The sequence below is a fragment of the Pygocentrus nattereri genome, chromosome 10, assembly GCF_015220715.1.
Source record: "Pygocentrus nattereri isolate fPygNat1 chromosome 10, fPygNat1.pri, whole genome shotgun sequence".
NCBI lineage: Eukaryota > Metazoa > Chordata > Actinopteri > Characiformes > Serrasalmidae > Pygocentrus > Pygocentrus nattereri.
In genome coordinates, this window is record NC_051220.1 from 25,405,506 (window position 1) to 25,420,544 (window position 15,039).

A 15,039-nucleotide genomic window follows, 5' to 3' on the forward strand; every position below is an offset into this window, starting at 1 on the left:
GATAAAGGGAAAAAAATCAGACTCCACTCTTGCTTTAGTTTTTAAAAGATCCACTTGTTTTTTGTCCATCCTTCCACTGTGAAAATACATCTCAATGCTATGAGTCTGAAAGGATGAGGAGCTCTCAAGAAACCATTACTGAGACAAAGAAATCAAAATAAATTTGTAAATAAATCTGCTGGTGTTCTCAGAACTGACTGAACTGACTGGACTGACCACTCCAGAGTCCAGATCTCTAAATCACTGAATGTGTTTGGATCATGAAAAGCAGAAAATGGAGTCAACTTCTGAGACTGAACTTTAGAGGTGTGGAAAAATCCCTGCAGATTTCTTTGAAAAACTGAAGATTTTGTAAAGGGTGGGCACAATATATATGGAAAAATTATAGTTAAATACAATTTTATTATTTTGAGTTTTTTTTGCCTCCTTATTTTCTGGTAAATATAAGATTTAGGTTTACAGCACTATACATAAGTTTACACTTGTAATTTAAATGCACATAGGATAAAAACAAACAATATACACCTTTCACTCCTTGTCAGTCTTCAAAGTTGTGGTGCTTTTGTTTGTCAACTGAAACTTTAATCCAGGGGTGTCCAATCTTATCCACAAAGGGCCACTGTGGCTGCAGGTTTTCACTCAAAACAAGATGGATCTCATCTGATTTCAGGTGACCTGACCGGCCCTTTGTGAATAAGATTGGACACCCCTGCTTTAATCTAAAATATATGGCACTGTCATTTCAACATGTAACTTCAACTGCCCAATAGAAAGGTTACAAATTACTTGGATACATTAACTTATATTAAAACTTAAAAGTGATTTTCCTTGTCCTTTATCATTTACATTTTAGCAACACAAAGTTTTGTTATGACAGTGACAATACATAGCCTCTTTCAGATTTTAGAAGTTTTTTTAACTACTACGAAACCAATTATGGGAAAAATATTTGAAGTAAAACAACCTAAAGAATTAAGAATAAAAATAAAAATGCATGGTGTGTGTTCTGAGCAGGACTAGGTTAGATGATGTGTATGATTTCCTGATTTTTCCCTGCTCTTCTTAACTTAAAATAGTTAATAGTTTAGTAATGAAATAGTTGTCAAAAAAGTAACAGTCGTTCCTTATACATTCTGTATGTTGCTCTTTGATCTTTGGCTTTTCAGTGGAGTTTATTTAAAGACATACCAATTCTACTGTGGTTTTACAGAATTTTCTTTTAGATCAAAAATGCTTATTTCTGTGCTCCTTAAGACGGTCATAAAATTTTGACATTTTACAACAGCATATTTTAGTCTCAAAGGATCATGTTTCTCAAAAAAAATTAATGGGTATTCTTGCCTGTCTATATATAGTTACTCCTTTTTAGCTTTGTGTTGATATGACATAAAACTATGTTGCTCTGTACTAATTATGTTACCACATGCCAAATCAGGATTAACATTTGAAGAACACTCATATGGCATGCAGACTGGGTTCCTGTATATGTGGCAAAGAGGTGCTGTTGCCTTCTCACACAACATGATCAACACAACTTGGCAGCTTCATTGTTGTGTTGTGAGCTGTAGTAAAGATTTATTCTTTTCAGATTCAGCTCAGGTTGAACCAGCAGCAACACCCAAGACATTTTCATCTTTTTTGGGAGAGCGTTCTTTCAGCTTTTTGCTGTTGGCTTGATTCTTGTTGGGACTTTTTTGCTTAGGTTTAAGAGTCATAGATTTCTTTAGTGTCTCTTTTGTCTTTCGGGACCAAGTAGCTACCTTGCTGGGTCCTGTTACCTTGGGTTTTGAAGTCACAGGTTTCATCATCTTTTTAGTCTTCTGTGGCCTGACAGCTGATTTGTTGGTTGCTGTTTTTGTTGGTTTTATCGCTTTTGCTTGTTTTGTCGGTTTCATTTTTTGGCCTTTAGTTGAGGCTTTTGAAGAAACGTTGTGGGTTCCTGCATCCTTTTCAACATAGTTCTTGGTTTGTGATACGGTCTTCTGATGAGGAGTGGTTTTCTTTGGTGCTTCTTTGCTGCCATTTTTACTCTTTGGCTTCATTTTATACAACAATGTCATCTTTTTCTTTGTTTGTGATGCTTTTGTTGTAAATGTTCCATTCAAGGACTTTTGTTTTGTCCTAGCTGTGGTAGCCACTGTAGGTGGACTGGTGAGTGGTGGTTTGGTGGGACGTATGACCACTTTAAATGGTGGTCTTGTTGGTATTTCACTGGTGTCCAGGACGGTCACTAAAAATAAAAGCAACATTTTTTTTCACATTTCAAATACATATTTGACACATATTTCCCCTCAGTGCCCCAGTAACCTCCACTCTGCTTAAGCACATGTACAGTACATCAGCCTCAGGGCACACTATAATCCAGAACAAAATACAGTATTGATCCACTGTTTTTACAGGCACCTTAGTTTGGGTGCACAGCATGCTGCTTTTCTTAATAAGCACAAATGCTTATTCATTTAATCCTGTAAAGATAATGGTGTTTATGAAGATAGTGGTTAATCTATGACAACACAAATATTTCCTATAACCTCAAAATACTTCAGAAAAAACTAAACTTTCTTATTATAAAATTAATAAATAATAACTTTGCAGCCCAAAATATAACACCACGACCCTGTTTCAATTCTTTTTTTTTTTTTTTAATGTGCCCAATTTGAATAGCTCTTACCCTTGTCAAGTTAGCCTTTTCAATGCACAGTTTTTTGTTTTTTTTGATAAACTTTAGCATAATATACATAACATTTCTGAGTAATTGCTTTGTCTGGCTGTTTCACAGCGTGTTGTTTCACCATAGTGTAGGGACTCTCTTTTTGTTGTTGTTAGTGGGTAATCTTTACATTGCTAACTAGCCAGCTAGCTGAGTAAAGTGATGAAATCATACCATGCATGATATAGCTAAACTTGTGCAATTTAAAGGTGCAGTATGTAAGACTTAGTGTCATCTAGTGGTGATGTTGCAAATTGCCTTCCCTTTACAAGCATGTGGTAGAACCATTTTTTGCTTATAGTGCCCCATAAATCTTGTACACTGCACCTTTAAAACTCAGCAAATTGAATGGTATGGTTTTGAAGTGCTAAGCATTTAAAAGTAAAATATTTTCAGGTCTGAAAAAAGGCAAATATGTCAGGTTTCAATGCTTTCTGGGCAAGTTCTGCTGCCAAAGTTGACATTATTGTTTTTGACATTGGTCACCCCTCTGAAGGCGCATCTAACAGACTTTACTTCAGCTAATAGAGAAATGAAACAGCCGTTAAGGTGTCAGGGATTCATTCCTCGTTCAGAATAGCATGAAAGAAACTTCTCAATGAAGATGGGCAAAGATGCTCTGGCTTACATTCTTGGGGTATGAATGGCACTTTCTTTCCTTTCACTTTCACAGGAAGTGGCTTGCTTTTGCATTTCCCTGGAGGTGCTCTCCTGTAAGTAGATGACATTTCTTCTTTGCTTTATTTTGTACAGACATTATTTGAAAAGCCCCCAACAACTAGGAACCAATATATTATTACAGCATTTCAAGCACTGGACCACAAATATCTTTCATTTTCTGTCTCTGACATCTCTAAAGCTGACTTTTCTGCTCTATTAGTAGAGGACCTAGATGCCAAAAGGTGTTGCTGTCACACCATCTTCTAGCTCTAAGTAAGTGCCACACTGAATATTCCAGTGAAAGGTGAAGGTAATTCTAAGACGGGTGCTTCTGGACAGTCATGCCTAGGTCATCCCACTTGCTAGGGCTTTGAACTCTATTTTATGTCCAATAACTTTCTGCTGCCTTTAATGGCATCCAGTTCTTGATATTTCCACTGGTCTGTGAAAGTGTGTAAAGAGCTGAAGAGAGTTTTAGAATAAGGAACAGCTGGGACAGAAGTATGGTACAACGATTAGTAAGATTGATTTTGAATGTGCAGATAAGTTTGTGCAGATATTTCATTGGGCTGATAAGGTCAGAATCAACAGGACTACTTTTAGGGACACTTTTGAGGGGACATTAATTAGCAAACAATTTCCATTAACCATTATATTTTTTTAAGTGAATCAATCAGTGTCATATTTAAATCCTGTCTGTACAAGCAGAGTTATTATGTAGCATAGACCAAAATCAGTCTTGGTACTTGATATAATAGCTATTCTGGAACTGATCATGTGATTGATTGTACAATTAATAAGTTAAGATGTTTAAATTGTAAGTAGATCTGTCTACCGATGAGTGCACTCTAGCGCACGCTTTCCAAGAGACTGGAAAAAGGCCATTTGGCTCAAGCATGAGCTAAAGATTCAAGAATTCTGAGGAAAGAATGTGAAAGCACTCTTCCTGTAGTAAATGGTTTGCCTGTTCATGTGACGTCACACCTCAAAGGCAGTTTTAGCTGACAGTATTTATTCTTTCATGTGGATTAAATAGATATCAACAGAATTCATAAACAAGAATCAATTGTAGTGATTCCTAAATGTCTGTAATCAACATTATTTTAAGCATATTAAAGTACCACCTTAACAACAGTTTGTTTAGCTTCTAATTAGAGAATCTAGACATGGGGTGTATTGTCTGTGCTCTGCTGGGACAGAAAATATTAACATAATATATTCTTTTGTATACTAACATTCTTTGCCCTTTCATGTGAAGCATTTGTCCAAATTGTAATATTCAGCATACATTACCTAGATGGATCCACAAATTTATAGACAGTTCCGAAGGGGGATACTGAGCTTGGGTATGAAGTTGCCAGAAAATAAAGTTCACCTTCACGAAAGATGATAGAAAACATATGAATCAGTTTTGCATAAATGCCACTTGCGGCATTAAAGCTGTAATGATCAGTATTTCTTGGGGATTTTAAGTACTCTGGCAGGAACCCACCTGCTTCATCTTCTGCAAATGAGATGATAAACTTGTGATGGTGATTGATAAGGCCAGGAAATGAGCAGGTCTTAGCGTCACCCATGCACACATTCTTCTCCTTCCAGCTCTCGCTATTCCTATCCTCCTCTAGAGCCATCAGTCGTCTGGACGAAGTAAAAAGCAATCATCATTATCTTCTCAATGTTTCTTTGGATAAACTGAAATCCTAAACCATAGGTTTCCACTGAGATTTGAGCACCTATATATATGCACAAAGACCTCGGATTTAAGGTGAAAGACAATGAACAAGAGCTCTGGTTTCAGGCAAATTTCTATAGTGCCTTTTTTTTCTTACCCGCTCATAAAATCTCCAAAGAGGTAAAGACCATTGAGGTTGGGCGACTCGCATCCTCTGTAAATGTAGCCTCCAGTCACTGACTTTCCAATGTGGTGGCCATAGGCATAAATAGGAAGAATATCATCTGTAAAGATATATGTTCAGTTAGACTGTGGTTTATCTCCTTTTCTTTGGTATGCTAAGTGCTGCAGGTAGAACCGGATCATTAAAAGGGATTTAGAAGTTTAGCACGAGGGACATACAGTACTGTGCAAAAATCGCATTTCATGTATTAATTTCCAGTCCAAACGACATTACATATTTTTTTATTTTACAGAGTGAGAAAAAGAGGAAAATTACACATCATGCCCGCCGATTGCCTTTATTACAGTTTTCATTCTTTTTAGGAGACTTGCATTTAGATTTTCAAAGAAATAAGCAGGTATATTTTTCATAGCTGTAGAGTTTAGTCTTAGAAGTGCAATGCTTTTTCCACTATAAATTCATCTCATTAGTTCATAAACACTTTCTCTACATCTCATTTGTCTAGTTTTATTACAAACTTTTTTCAGCAGGTTTAGTGTTGTGTAGACTCCGTGTTGAGTTGTAGGTATTTTTCTACTTGTTGTATTTGTTTTAGGTCTCAATGCATAGATAACTTCAGGTAGCAATTTAGAGCAAAGCTCTTTAAAATTATGTCGACCTTTATTAACATGAGATATTCTGAAGTAATGACAAGCACTTTTGTAAGTCGCTCTGGATAAGAGCGTCTGCTAAATGCCATAAATGTAAATGTAAGTTTCAGTGTTCTAATTCAAAATCTTTTTGTCTCTTTCCTTCTGACAGTAATCCCTTCTCGATAGCTGCTATGAATTTTAGATTCATAGTGTTGAGATGTCTTCTCACAGTGGAAGCATGGACAGAAACACCTGTGGATTTTTTTTTCAAATCTGAAGCAAGCGTGGAGCCTGAGTTCCTCCTCTGTCTCAAAGATGAAAGCTTTAAGTACTGTTTATCTGAGTTTGGCAGTTTTGGTGGTCTACCTTGCATAGTTGTTAGTCCCATTGTCTTTTGATAATATTTTGCAGTCCAGTTTTGGAAAGTCCTGTTTTTTCACTAATTTTCCTTTGACTTTCCCTTTTTTGTATAAGGAGATTGTTTCATATCTGATCTCCTCTTATTTCAGTAAATGAAGGGTGGGCTCTATGAGGGCCATGCAAAGTCGCAAATTACTTAACAACAACCAGTAAGCTGTAATGTGATTGCAAATTGAATGTGTACAGTTTGGAATGTAAAGTAATGTAAGGTATTAACAAACGCTGAAGTCAAACAAATAACTTTGAGGTGTAAGTTTGCATGTGACTTCACCTTTAGACAATGCAGCTTAGCTCACCTAGAGAAGAGTTTTGACATAATTTAATGTCAAAGCACTCAAAGCCCTCCTTAGCCCTCCAGCCATAGTTTCCTCCTTTCACAATGATATCAATTTCTTCATAGCGATTTTGTCCAACATCACCACAGAAAATCCTCCCTCTGCCATAGTGGGTCACTGGGTCACCCCTGTCCACTGAGCAGCGCCACATGTTCCGTACACCGTAAGCATAGACCTCAGGCCTGGCATCTGGTTCATTGATGAAGGGGTTGTCTGGAGGAATCTTATAGGGTTTTCCATTATTACTGCTCCCATCTACATTGATGCGGAGTGCTTTTCCCAATAAAGCTGATCTGAGGTCAGAAAATAGCATACAGTGAACATAAAACATTAAAACCTGGCATAAAAAACAGGGCTTTAAAACCTGCATTAAAGAAGAAGAACGTGTTTAAGGTGCTGACTGGGATGACATTTATTATGGAGGTGCTTTTCCACCTTTAAACAAACAAAAAAAACTGGCATCAGTCATGCATTATTCTGGCCTATTTCAGATATGCTGATAAACCTCAGTTCCTATTTCCCCTGGAATCATAGTGGATCTCACTTGTTTTGGGAATTTCCAAACTTTCCAAATGGATCGCCTGCTTTTCCACCATCTCCAGTGAAGATATAAAGATATCCATCCAAGCCAAACAAAAGCTGTCCACCATTATGGTTTGCAGCGGGTTCCTCAATTTCAAGAAGCATCCTAAAATAAACCAAGAAGATCCTTTTACAAGACATAAACCAAATGTGCAACATACTAACCTGTTTGTCAGAGACTCCTCATAAATGATCCTCTATCCCATTTACCTCTCTGAGTAGGGATCTGCCACGTTCATGTCATGGGCTGAAACCTTCATTTCGCTGATGCGAATCTTCTCCAGCTTGCTGTTGACCAGAATGGAGTAGTAGATGAAGAAGCGCCCATTGTGCTTGTATTGTGGGTGGAATGCAAGACCCAGGAATCCCCTTTCATCACCCAGCCATGGTGTGGTCAATACGTCACCACTAATGTCCAGGAAAGGCTGCTCCAGACGGCTGCCATCCCTCAGAAAAACCCAAACGAAGCCCAGCTGCTCGGCCACGAACATGCGGTGGGTGCCATCACCGCTGTGGAGCATCAGTACAGGATTCCTCAGCCCGTTGGCCACCTCCTTCAAACACAGCTGCAAGCAACCTTTGGGGTCCTCCACCACTTTGCCTAAGTTACTGTACAGATCATTGTTCTGAAGCACATTGGGGTAGCAGTAGTCCTGGTCAGGCAAGTTGATCAGGTTGCAGAAATGTGAACGGTCTTTCTCACACGACTCCTGCAGTATCTTACTGTCCGACAAATACTTGACCACAGAGTGGCATTTAGTATGAAAGTTGATACAATAACTAAAGCACAGGCCTGGGAGGTGGCGCACTGGAGTGTACGGGTCTTCAGCATCATACAGATGTGCAGCATAAGGGGAGCACTCCTGTAAAACATTGTCAGCAACAGTGCAAATTCAAGATCTGAATGCAACATCTGAATTCCTTTGCATGCATTTGTATATTTTACTGCACACCTGGCCTGGCTCATGTATGGATTAGTGCAAGCAACCACTCACACTTTAAATGAGAAGAATAATAATGAATGACAAGGTGTGAACTTAGGGTGGATGATGTGATGACCTTTTATTGTTATTATGATAAATTGTGCTTTTCTGAGCATATTGTGAATATCATTAGTACTAAAAGAATACTAACTATGTTTCATTGCAAAGTCAGCACAATTAGGTCTATTTCACTGGATTTACTGCAGTGCAGTTTGTAAAACACTGAATAAAAAGCATTGCAGTTGTAGCTTTATTATTATTTTTTTTCTTCTTCTTCTTATTTTTATTAATATTATTATTATTATTATTATTATTATTATTATTATATGCGACACTGCCTGTTTTATTTTGTCTGGTCCAATTTATTAAATCTCAAAAACTAAATATCATGATGCATATTGTGCACCATGAAAAAAAGATAAAATATTGTGATATAATATTTATGCCTTATGTACTGTGCAAAGGTACCACAGTGGTTTCAAGGCCAATTTTTGTGTCTTAAAGTTCATATTTGTACCTTTTCATAATCTAATCTTTTAAAACAGAACAATACAATAAAAAGCCTGGAGATCAGACGGGGTGTGTGAAGTCAGTACAACTTAGAAAATATATTTTCAATGGATTATGGTACATCTGTATTCCCTGATTAAAGGTGCTGAGATGTATCCTTAAGGGTACCACCCCAGTGGCAAGAGGGGTACTGCCCCAGTTACAGTTTCGTACCTTTTTTTTCTACAAGTGTTGAATGCAGCATTTTTTCGCTCTCTAACATTCTTAGTTGCATTATTTTGAAAAAGTGCAAAACAACTAGATGAATTTAAAGGGAATTCATGCAAAACTACACTGATGTAACACAGCTCACTCTTCACAGGTACAGTAATCTGTATAGCTGTCCTAATGAACATGTTATAGTGTGTGGCTGTGAATCAAAGAGATTTCCAGAGCATTCCAAGCTGAGCATTGCCCACAGAAGGCTGTATCCATGTGCTAGGTGATGAATGTGCTTACCTGGCAGAGGATGTCTTTCACAAAATCACCGCACAGTTCATATCCCTCATCACCGAGCAGGTCCATTATGTCCCAGTACCTCTCCGCTATGAGATTGTCCGTTTTTTGATCACAGCAGCCAAACATCTCATAATAGTTGCAGAACTCCAGGTGATAAGGGGGCTTGAAGGGAGGCTGGTAGTCTAGACACTGAGGATGTAAGAGTGCTCGTCTCAGAGAAGCAAGGAGAATACAGATAAAGAAGATGCACAGACGAGGGTGTGAGGTGGACAGCCTGAAGTTCCATTGCCCCTTTGAACTGCTCCACTCCCCCTGAAGACCTCTCTCTCTCGGCATTTTTGCCGTGTGCTTGAGAGAGTGCCTGACTCTTTTCACTCAAGTGCGCGTATGTGCGCGTGTGTGTGTGTGTATGTGTGTGTGTGTGTGTGTGTGTGTATGTATGTATGTGTGTGTGAATGTGGATGTGTGTGTGTGTGTGTGTGTGTGTATGTATGTATGTGTGTGGGAATGTGGATGTGTGTGTGTGTGTGTGTAGGTGTGTGAAGGTGTGTGTGTGTGTGTGTCTGTGCGTGAATGAGTTTGTGTGGGTGTGGATGTGGGTGCATCTGTGTGTGTGTGTATGTGTGGATGTGTCTGTGTGTGTGTGTCTGTGTGTGTGTGTGTGTATGTGTGTGTGTGTGTGTGTGTGTGGATGAGTTTGTGTGGGTGTGGATGTGGTTGTGTGTGTGTGTGTGTGTGTGTATGTGTGTGTGTGTGTGTGTGTGGATGAGTTTGTGTGGGTGTGGATGTGGTTGTGTGTGTGTGTGTGTGTGTATGTGGTTGTGTGTACGTGCGTAAAGCGCACACGTGGTATCGCGTCTACGTTTACGCAGCAGCCTGGTTTGCGATAGAATTTAAACTTAAATATCTTCACCCGAACAAACTCTCTGTAACTGAGATTCTGAAAAGAATCATCACGATACCACTTTTATTATTTACACATCTGTAATTAGTATTTTATGAGAGCACACAGAGCTCCGACAACATTAATCTTCAGATGCAGTGATGATGACACAGATGTTGTTAAAGCTCTGAAGAAGTCTCGATGTTTTATTTGAAATTTGAAGACACCTGTAGGAATTTTTACAGTACATTTTGTCAAGGACATGATAATTATAGTCACATAAATTCGTTGTTACAGGCTTTGCACGAGCTTTAAGAACTCGCAAGTCACCACATGAATTCAGTCAAACTTAACCCTACTGAAAAAAAAAAAACAGAAAAAGTGTCACTGTTGTTTTCTGGTTCTGGTGGTTTTGTAATGTGTTCTGGCTTTTATGAAGGGGTTAAATCATAACGCGAAATGTTCTCATGGTTTAACAGGTGTTTTGGAGCTGATTCCAGGTGCATTTGATGGTTTCCTAAAGGCATCTGAAGGTGTTCTACAGAAAACTAGCGGACTCTATTGGAAACTATTAAGCCAATTCCCTTTAGAAAGCAAAGTCATCAGGTTTTCATCTTAATCATTTCTAAAGGTCCTTTTTCAGCAGGTAACTAGGCCAATATTTCTGACATGAAACTGAATTTCAGGAAAGTCATGGCTCCACGTACAAGATCTTAATGCACTCTCAGGAGTCTACATTTAAAGTGTAAAAACGTTTAAAAACATAATTTTGTATACCTGCGCCTAATATTGTACGAAGGTCCATGGGGTCACTTTAATAGCTTTGATATCTAGAATACAGCTTCACCACTTAAATGGAAAAACTGACGCTTATTTGCTTCTAACAAAAATGACTACAGGTAGGTAAAACTGCAGCACAGTGAACACTCGCTGGAATATGGCTATACAGTCCTGCGATTTACAGCTAAGATTTATAAAATAATTCATTGAGATAATCGAGAGTGCAATCGAGAGGTAGTACGAATTGTATGAACTAAAAGAAGTGTATAAAACTAAGTTATAAAGTTATAATATAATAATTTAATAGATTTAACGTTCATGTGACCAGAGGTGAACAACATTTCCACCTGATATTAACATTTAATCAGGATTTAATGGAAACTTCTTCATAAGCGATACCGAATATAAAACTCATGACGGATATAAAGAAACAATGCACAATTAAAACACTACAGGCCACATTCAGTTAATGTGTAAGCCAATACGGGAGAAAGTGGAGTGTTTGGGGATCATCTGCTTGAGGGGGTGTCTCTAAAAAGACAGCAGACCACGCTTATGGCGGTCTACACAGTGGTTCTCTGCTCCAGTACTGGAGAAGCGCTGTGCTGCACAGGTTCAGCTAATCTCTGCCTCAGCAGACCTGGTTCAGTGTGACATCGTCGGTAATAACCTGATGGAGCAGTGCGTCTCCAGGGCTGGAGTTGGGAATCTAGCACTGAGCAGAACGAGAAAAAAAAACACATTTTTGTTCCACCTGTGCCACCTAGTGTCCCACCACAAAAGCAAAGACCAAACTTTATTATGGAATGATTTAACCGATATAGCTCAGTTCATACTTTAATTCTGAATGTCACAACAGGCTGTGTTCCCACAAACACTGACTTTGAGTTATTTTGAACACGTGCTGTTCTGTTCCCATTTACTTTGCTGATGTATTTTGTTCTCGGGGACTCGAAGACTAACCGGCAGAAATCGGAAACGACATCTGGCGGAGTAATAACGCTACTCATCAGACAAAACAAATAAAGAAATTAGCCATTGCTACCACCCTCTGCTGCTTCACACGGCGTGAATGCAACCCCCTGCGCTGGAGGTGTTTTACAGCTAAAAAAGCATTTTCTGTGAAGTTTTACTAAGAGTTAAAGGGAAACGGCGAAACTAGCCAATCATAGGGCACGAGCCAGGAGCCAAGCCAATCATAGCCAACACGACGGGCCCCATAACCAATCAAACCCCAGCATGGGAGATCTTCTTAGCGAATCATAGCGCAGGGGCCAAAATTCTGGCCAATCATAGCGCAGGAAGGCGGAGCAAAAGCCACGCCGCCGCTGGTCTGTTTAACTGGGACAGAAAGGAGGACGAAAGAGAAACCCGAGCGAGTGAAGCTGTGACTGTGACAGTGGAAATTTATTATCTTTAAAACCACTTTTAAGAAATTAAATCCATTTTGGAATGTCTGAATTTTGTTGTTAGGCAATATTACAGCTCTTCATTGTACAGAGTACAGGTACAGGGCCAATGAAATGTAGTTAACATCTAACCAGAAGCGCAAAACACGTTATTTACATATAAAGTGTAAAAAGTGACCGACAGCTCGTAGTTACATTATGTACAAATGAAGACGGCAGAGTGGTAGAAAAATATATCTGTTGCAAGTATAAATATAATATACATATATACAGAGTGAGTGGAGAGAATACAACTGTAGGTAGTATATACTGTCAGAGGAGCCTGTCGTTGCTGTAGGAAGAAAACCTTGTATCTCCATTTTTGGCATTTTTCAGTTTTTGACGTACTTTGAAAGTATCTGTTACTCTTTACATTGTTTGTAAATTTTATGATGAATGGCCTAAAAGAAATGACCCAAAATGACATGGGAAAAAGTCTGATTCCATTGACTTACATTGAAAGTGAAGTATGTTTTTCCTTCTCCTGTAAAGTTACTATTTTGGAGATACAAGGTTTTCTTCTGAGAGCAGCGATATGTAAAATTATATGTGCAGTACAAAAAATGCACAGTTACTGTCTGTGCAAGTATGAATAGTTTCGTAATAGACTGTACAAATATGAGTGGGCAATAATGCTAGGACATGGTAACAGTACAGTGAGTGCAAAAAGGCAGTTAAAGTGGTGGTGTGGGATTTTGTAGGGTCAGAACCTCAGGGAAGAAGCTTTTCCTGAGCCCTCTGGTAACACCTGCCAGGTGAGGGTAGGGTAAAAACTTTATGGTAGTCTGCCCTATGCTTTTGGCCCTTGTGTGACCGCTCCACCTGCAGTACCAGTACACCACTGGTGGCTAATGATATAAAAATAAACATCCTCATTGAGAAGGAGAAAACATGTTTTATATTAACTACTACCAATTAATTGGATATCTTGAACGCTTGAAAGTGTTTTGCCTGTGCGGTGTGGCCGTACTGTCACGCCCTCTTGGAGGGTTACTCCATGTCTTCCAACTGTGAGAACCTAGAAGCGTCCTCTTTTAGTCTGGTATTGATGGCTTATTACAATACATGTTCCACCATATCTATCGTCTGACATCTATCAGGCTTCCCTTGCTGTGCCGCCCTACCATGTGTACCATGTGTTTAATGCTCTTACTTATTCACAGTCTAGTAATTTCTTCTGCTGTTTTGTGTCTCTTGCTTTACCTGGCCCAGTCTTCTTCTGAATGTTAAGCAGGTGCAATTCCTTCCCTTCATTCTCTCTCTGCTAATCATTACTCTCCACGTCATTTTTTCTTATAGATTTCTCAACCTCAGCTTTGTCCTTGTTTAGCTGTTTAATCAGCACTATCATTTCCCTCTGTTCTCTTATGTACTGAAACACAAATACATTGCACTTTTAAGTTCCTCCAACTGTGCACAAACTAACAAAATTTCCTTTCAAATATCCTGCTTGCGTAATGTTTGTCACTGTAGAGTTAAATATGGTCCATCTTACCCGTCTGTTATCCCTAATTCAGGGCCTACATACGCCAGACTGCTTATCTCTTGATCCATCTGTCTACCCAAGCACATATGCATCTCTGATAGTTTCACAACATGATTCTTCACTAATGTCTGTGCGTTATTTTTTCCTTTACTCTCTCTAAAAGTGTGAAATCAGTTTCAGGAGCACTTAGTAGCCACGGCAGGCTGGCAGATGTTACTACTGTTGTGTTTCTAGTTAATCCCATTTCTTCTGTCCACCCAAAACAAACTTTGTGTCTCTTCCAGCACTCCTGTGATACTTTACTTGAAAGATGACTATTATTATAGCCTTTCAGATTAGACCAGTAATTTCCTGTCAAATGCAGTCTTCTGTGGGATTTCCTCCATCTTTATTTGCAGTGGCTATGGAACGTCTAGATCACATGTTCACAACATGCTCTCAGAAAAGATTGTGCAGCTTTAAACTTAACGCTAAAACTCAATGTACAATTATATATATTTTTCCCCCAGCAAAACATTTCTCTGAATAGATTTTACACAACTGCAAAATTCCAAAAATAACTGAGATGTTTTACCCGAGCAGCCACATGCATTCAGTGTAATTAATTGCTGTGTTCAGTTTGGGAGCTGGCTAAGCGCAAAAATGTAAACCAGCTGGTGTGCCCCCAAGGTTGGTTTGAGAAATGTTAGTACAGAGATCACTGCAAAACCTGCTCCTCATTTTGAAGGAAACTTTGGTCCACAGGTTTGGAAGGATTGGCAGTTTTGCTGTGGATTTTTCCATCTGGTGCCCTTTATATACTGTAGGCTACTCAGGTTACAGCCATTTCTTGTTTGTCTAGTAATTACATTTAAGATACGCCTCCAGCTCCTAATTTCTCTCCTTACCAAATGAGCCAAACAAGTCTAATCCTGTTTCTAAGCCCATTTCCTGAACAGCTGTGTTCTGGATAATTCTGAATTTTGTCTAGATAACTTTAGAACCTTTCTGAGGTAGAACAACACAATTGGCCACTGCTATTATTTCTCATAACTAAAATGAATCATCCCATTCCTGCTTTTCTCAAAAAATTTATTTAACAGTATTTTACTGTAAATGACTTAAAAAGAATGGCTGCTTCCCTTGTATTTCCTTATGTGTGATATATTGGCAAACTATCTTTCCTGAGTGTCTCATATTCTCAGAGCACTGTGCAGTCTTAAAAAAGATGGAAAAGAAAATGTATAAATGTGTGTTCTGTATTAAACCAAGTACCA

General features: G+C 38.7%; 1 protein-coding gene across 1 annotated transcript; it reads right to left on the bottom strand.

Annotated features, from left to right (window-relative positions):
- Positions 1-1,595: 1,595 nt before the first annotated feature.
- On the bottom strand, positions 1,596-9,522 carry hhipl2 (HHIP-like 2). The gene is made up of 9 exons (XM_017711763.1): positions 9,187-9,522; positions 7,406-8,058; positions 7,158-7,301; positions 6,575-6,906; positions 5,200-5,326; positions 4,863-5,008; positions 4,664-4,745; positions 3,339-3,421; positions 1,596-2,230 (listed from the first exon to the last, which is right to left on the bottom strand). The coding sequence occupies exons 1-9, from the start codon at positions 9,520-9,522 to the stop codon at positions 1,596-1,598; spliced, it is 2,538 nt and encodes an 845-aa protein (XP_017567252.1).
- Between the last annotated feature and the right edge of the window lie 5,517 nt (positions 9,523-15,039).

Coding starts and splice junctions, on each gene's coding strand:
- hhipl2 (XM_017711763.1), bottom strand. CDS start 9,522: ATGCCGAGAGAGAGAGGTCTTCAGGGGGAGTGGAGCAGTTCAAAGGGG. Junction 5,327..6,574: donor ATGTCAAAACTCTTCTCTAG/GTGAGCTAAGCT, acceptor ATATCTTTACAG/ATGATATTCTTCCTATTTAT. Junction 4,746..4,862: donor ATTTGCAGAAGATGAAGCAG/GTGGGTTCCTGC, acceptor TCTTTCGTGAAG/GTGAACTTTATTTTCTGGCA.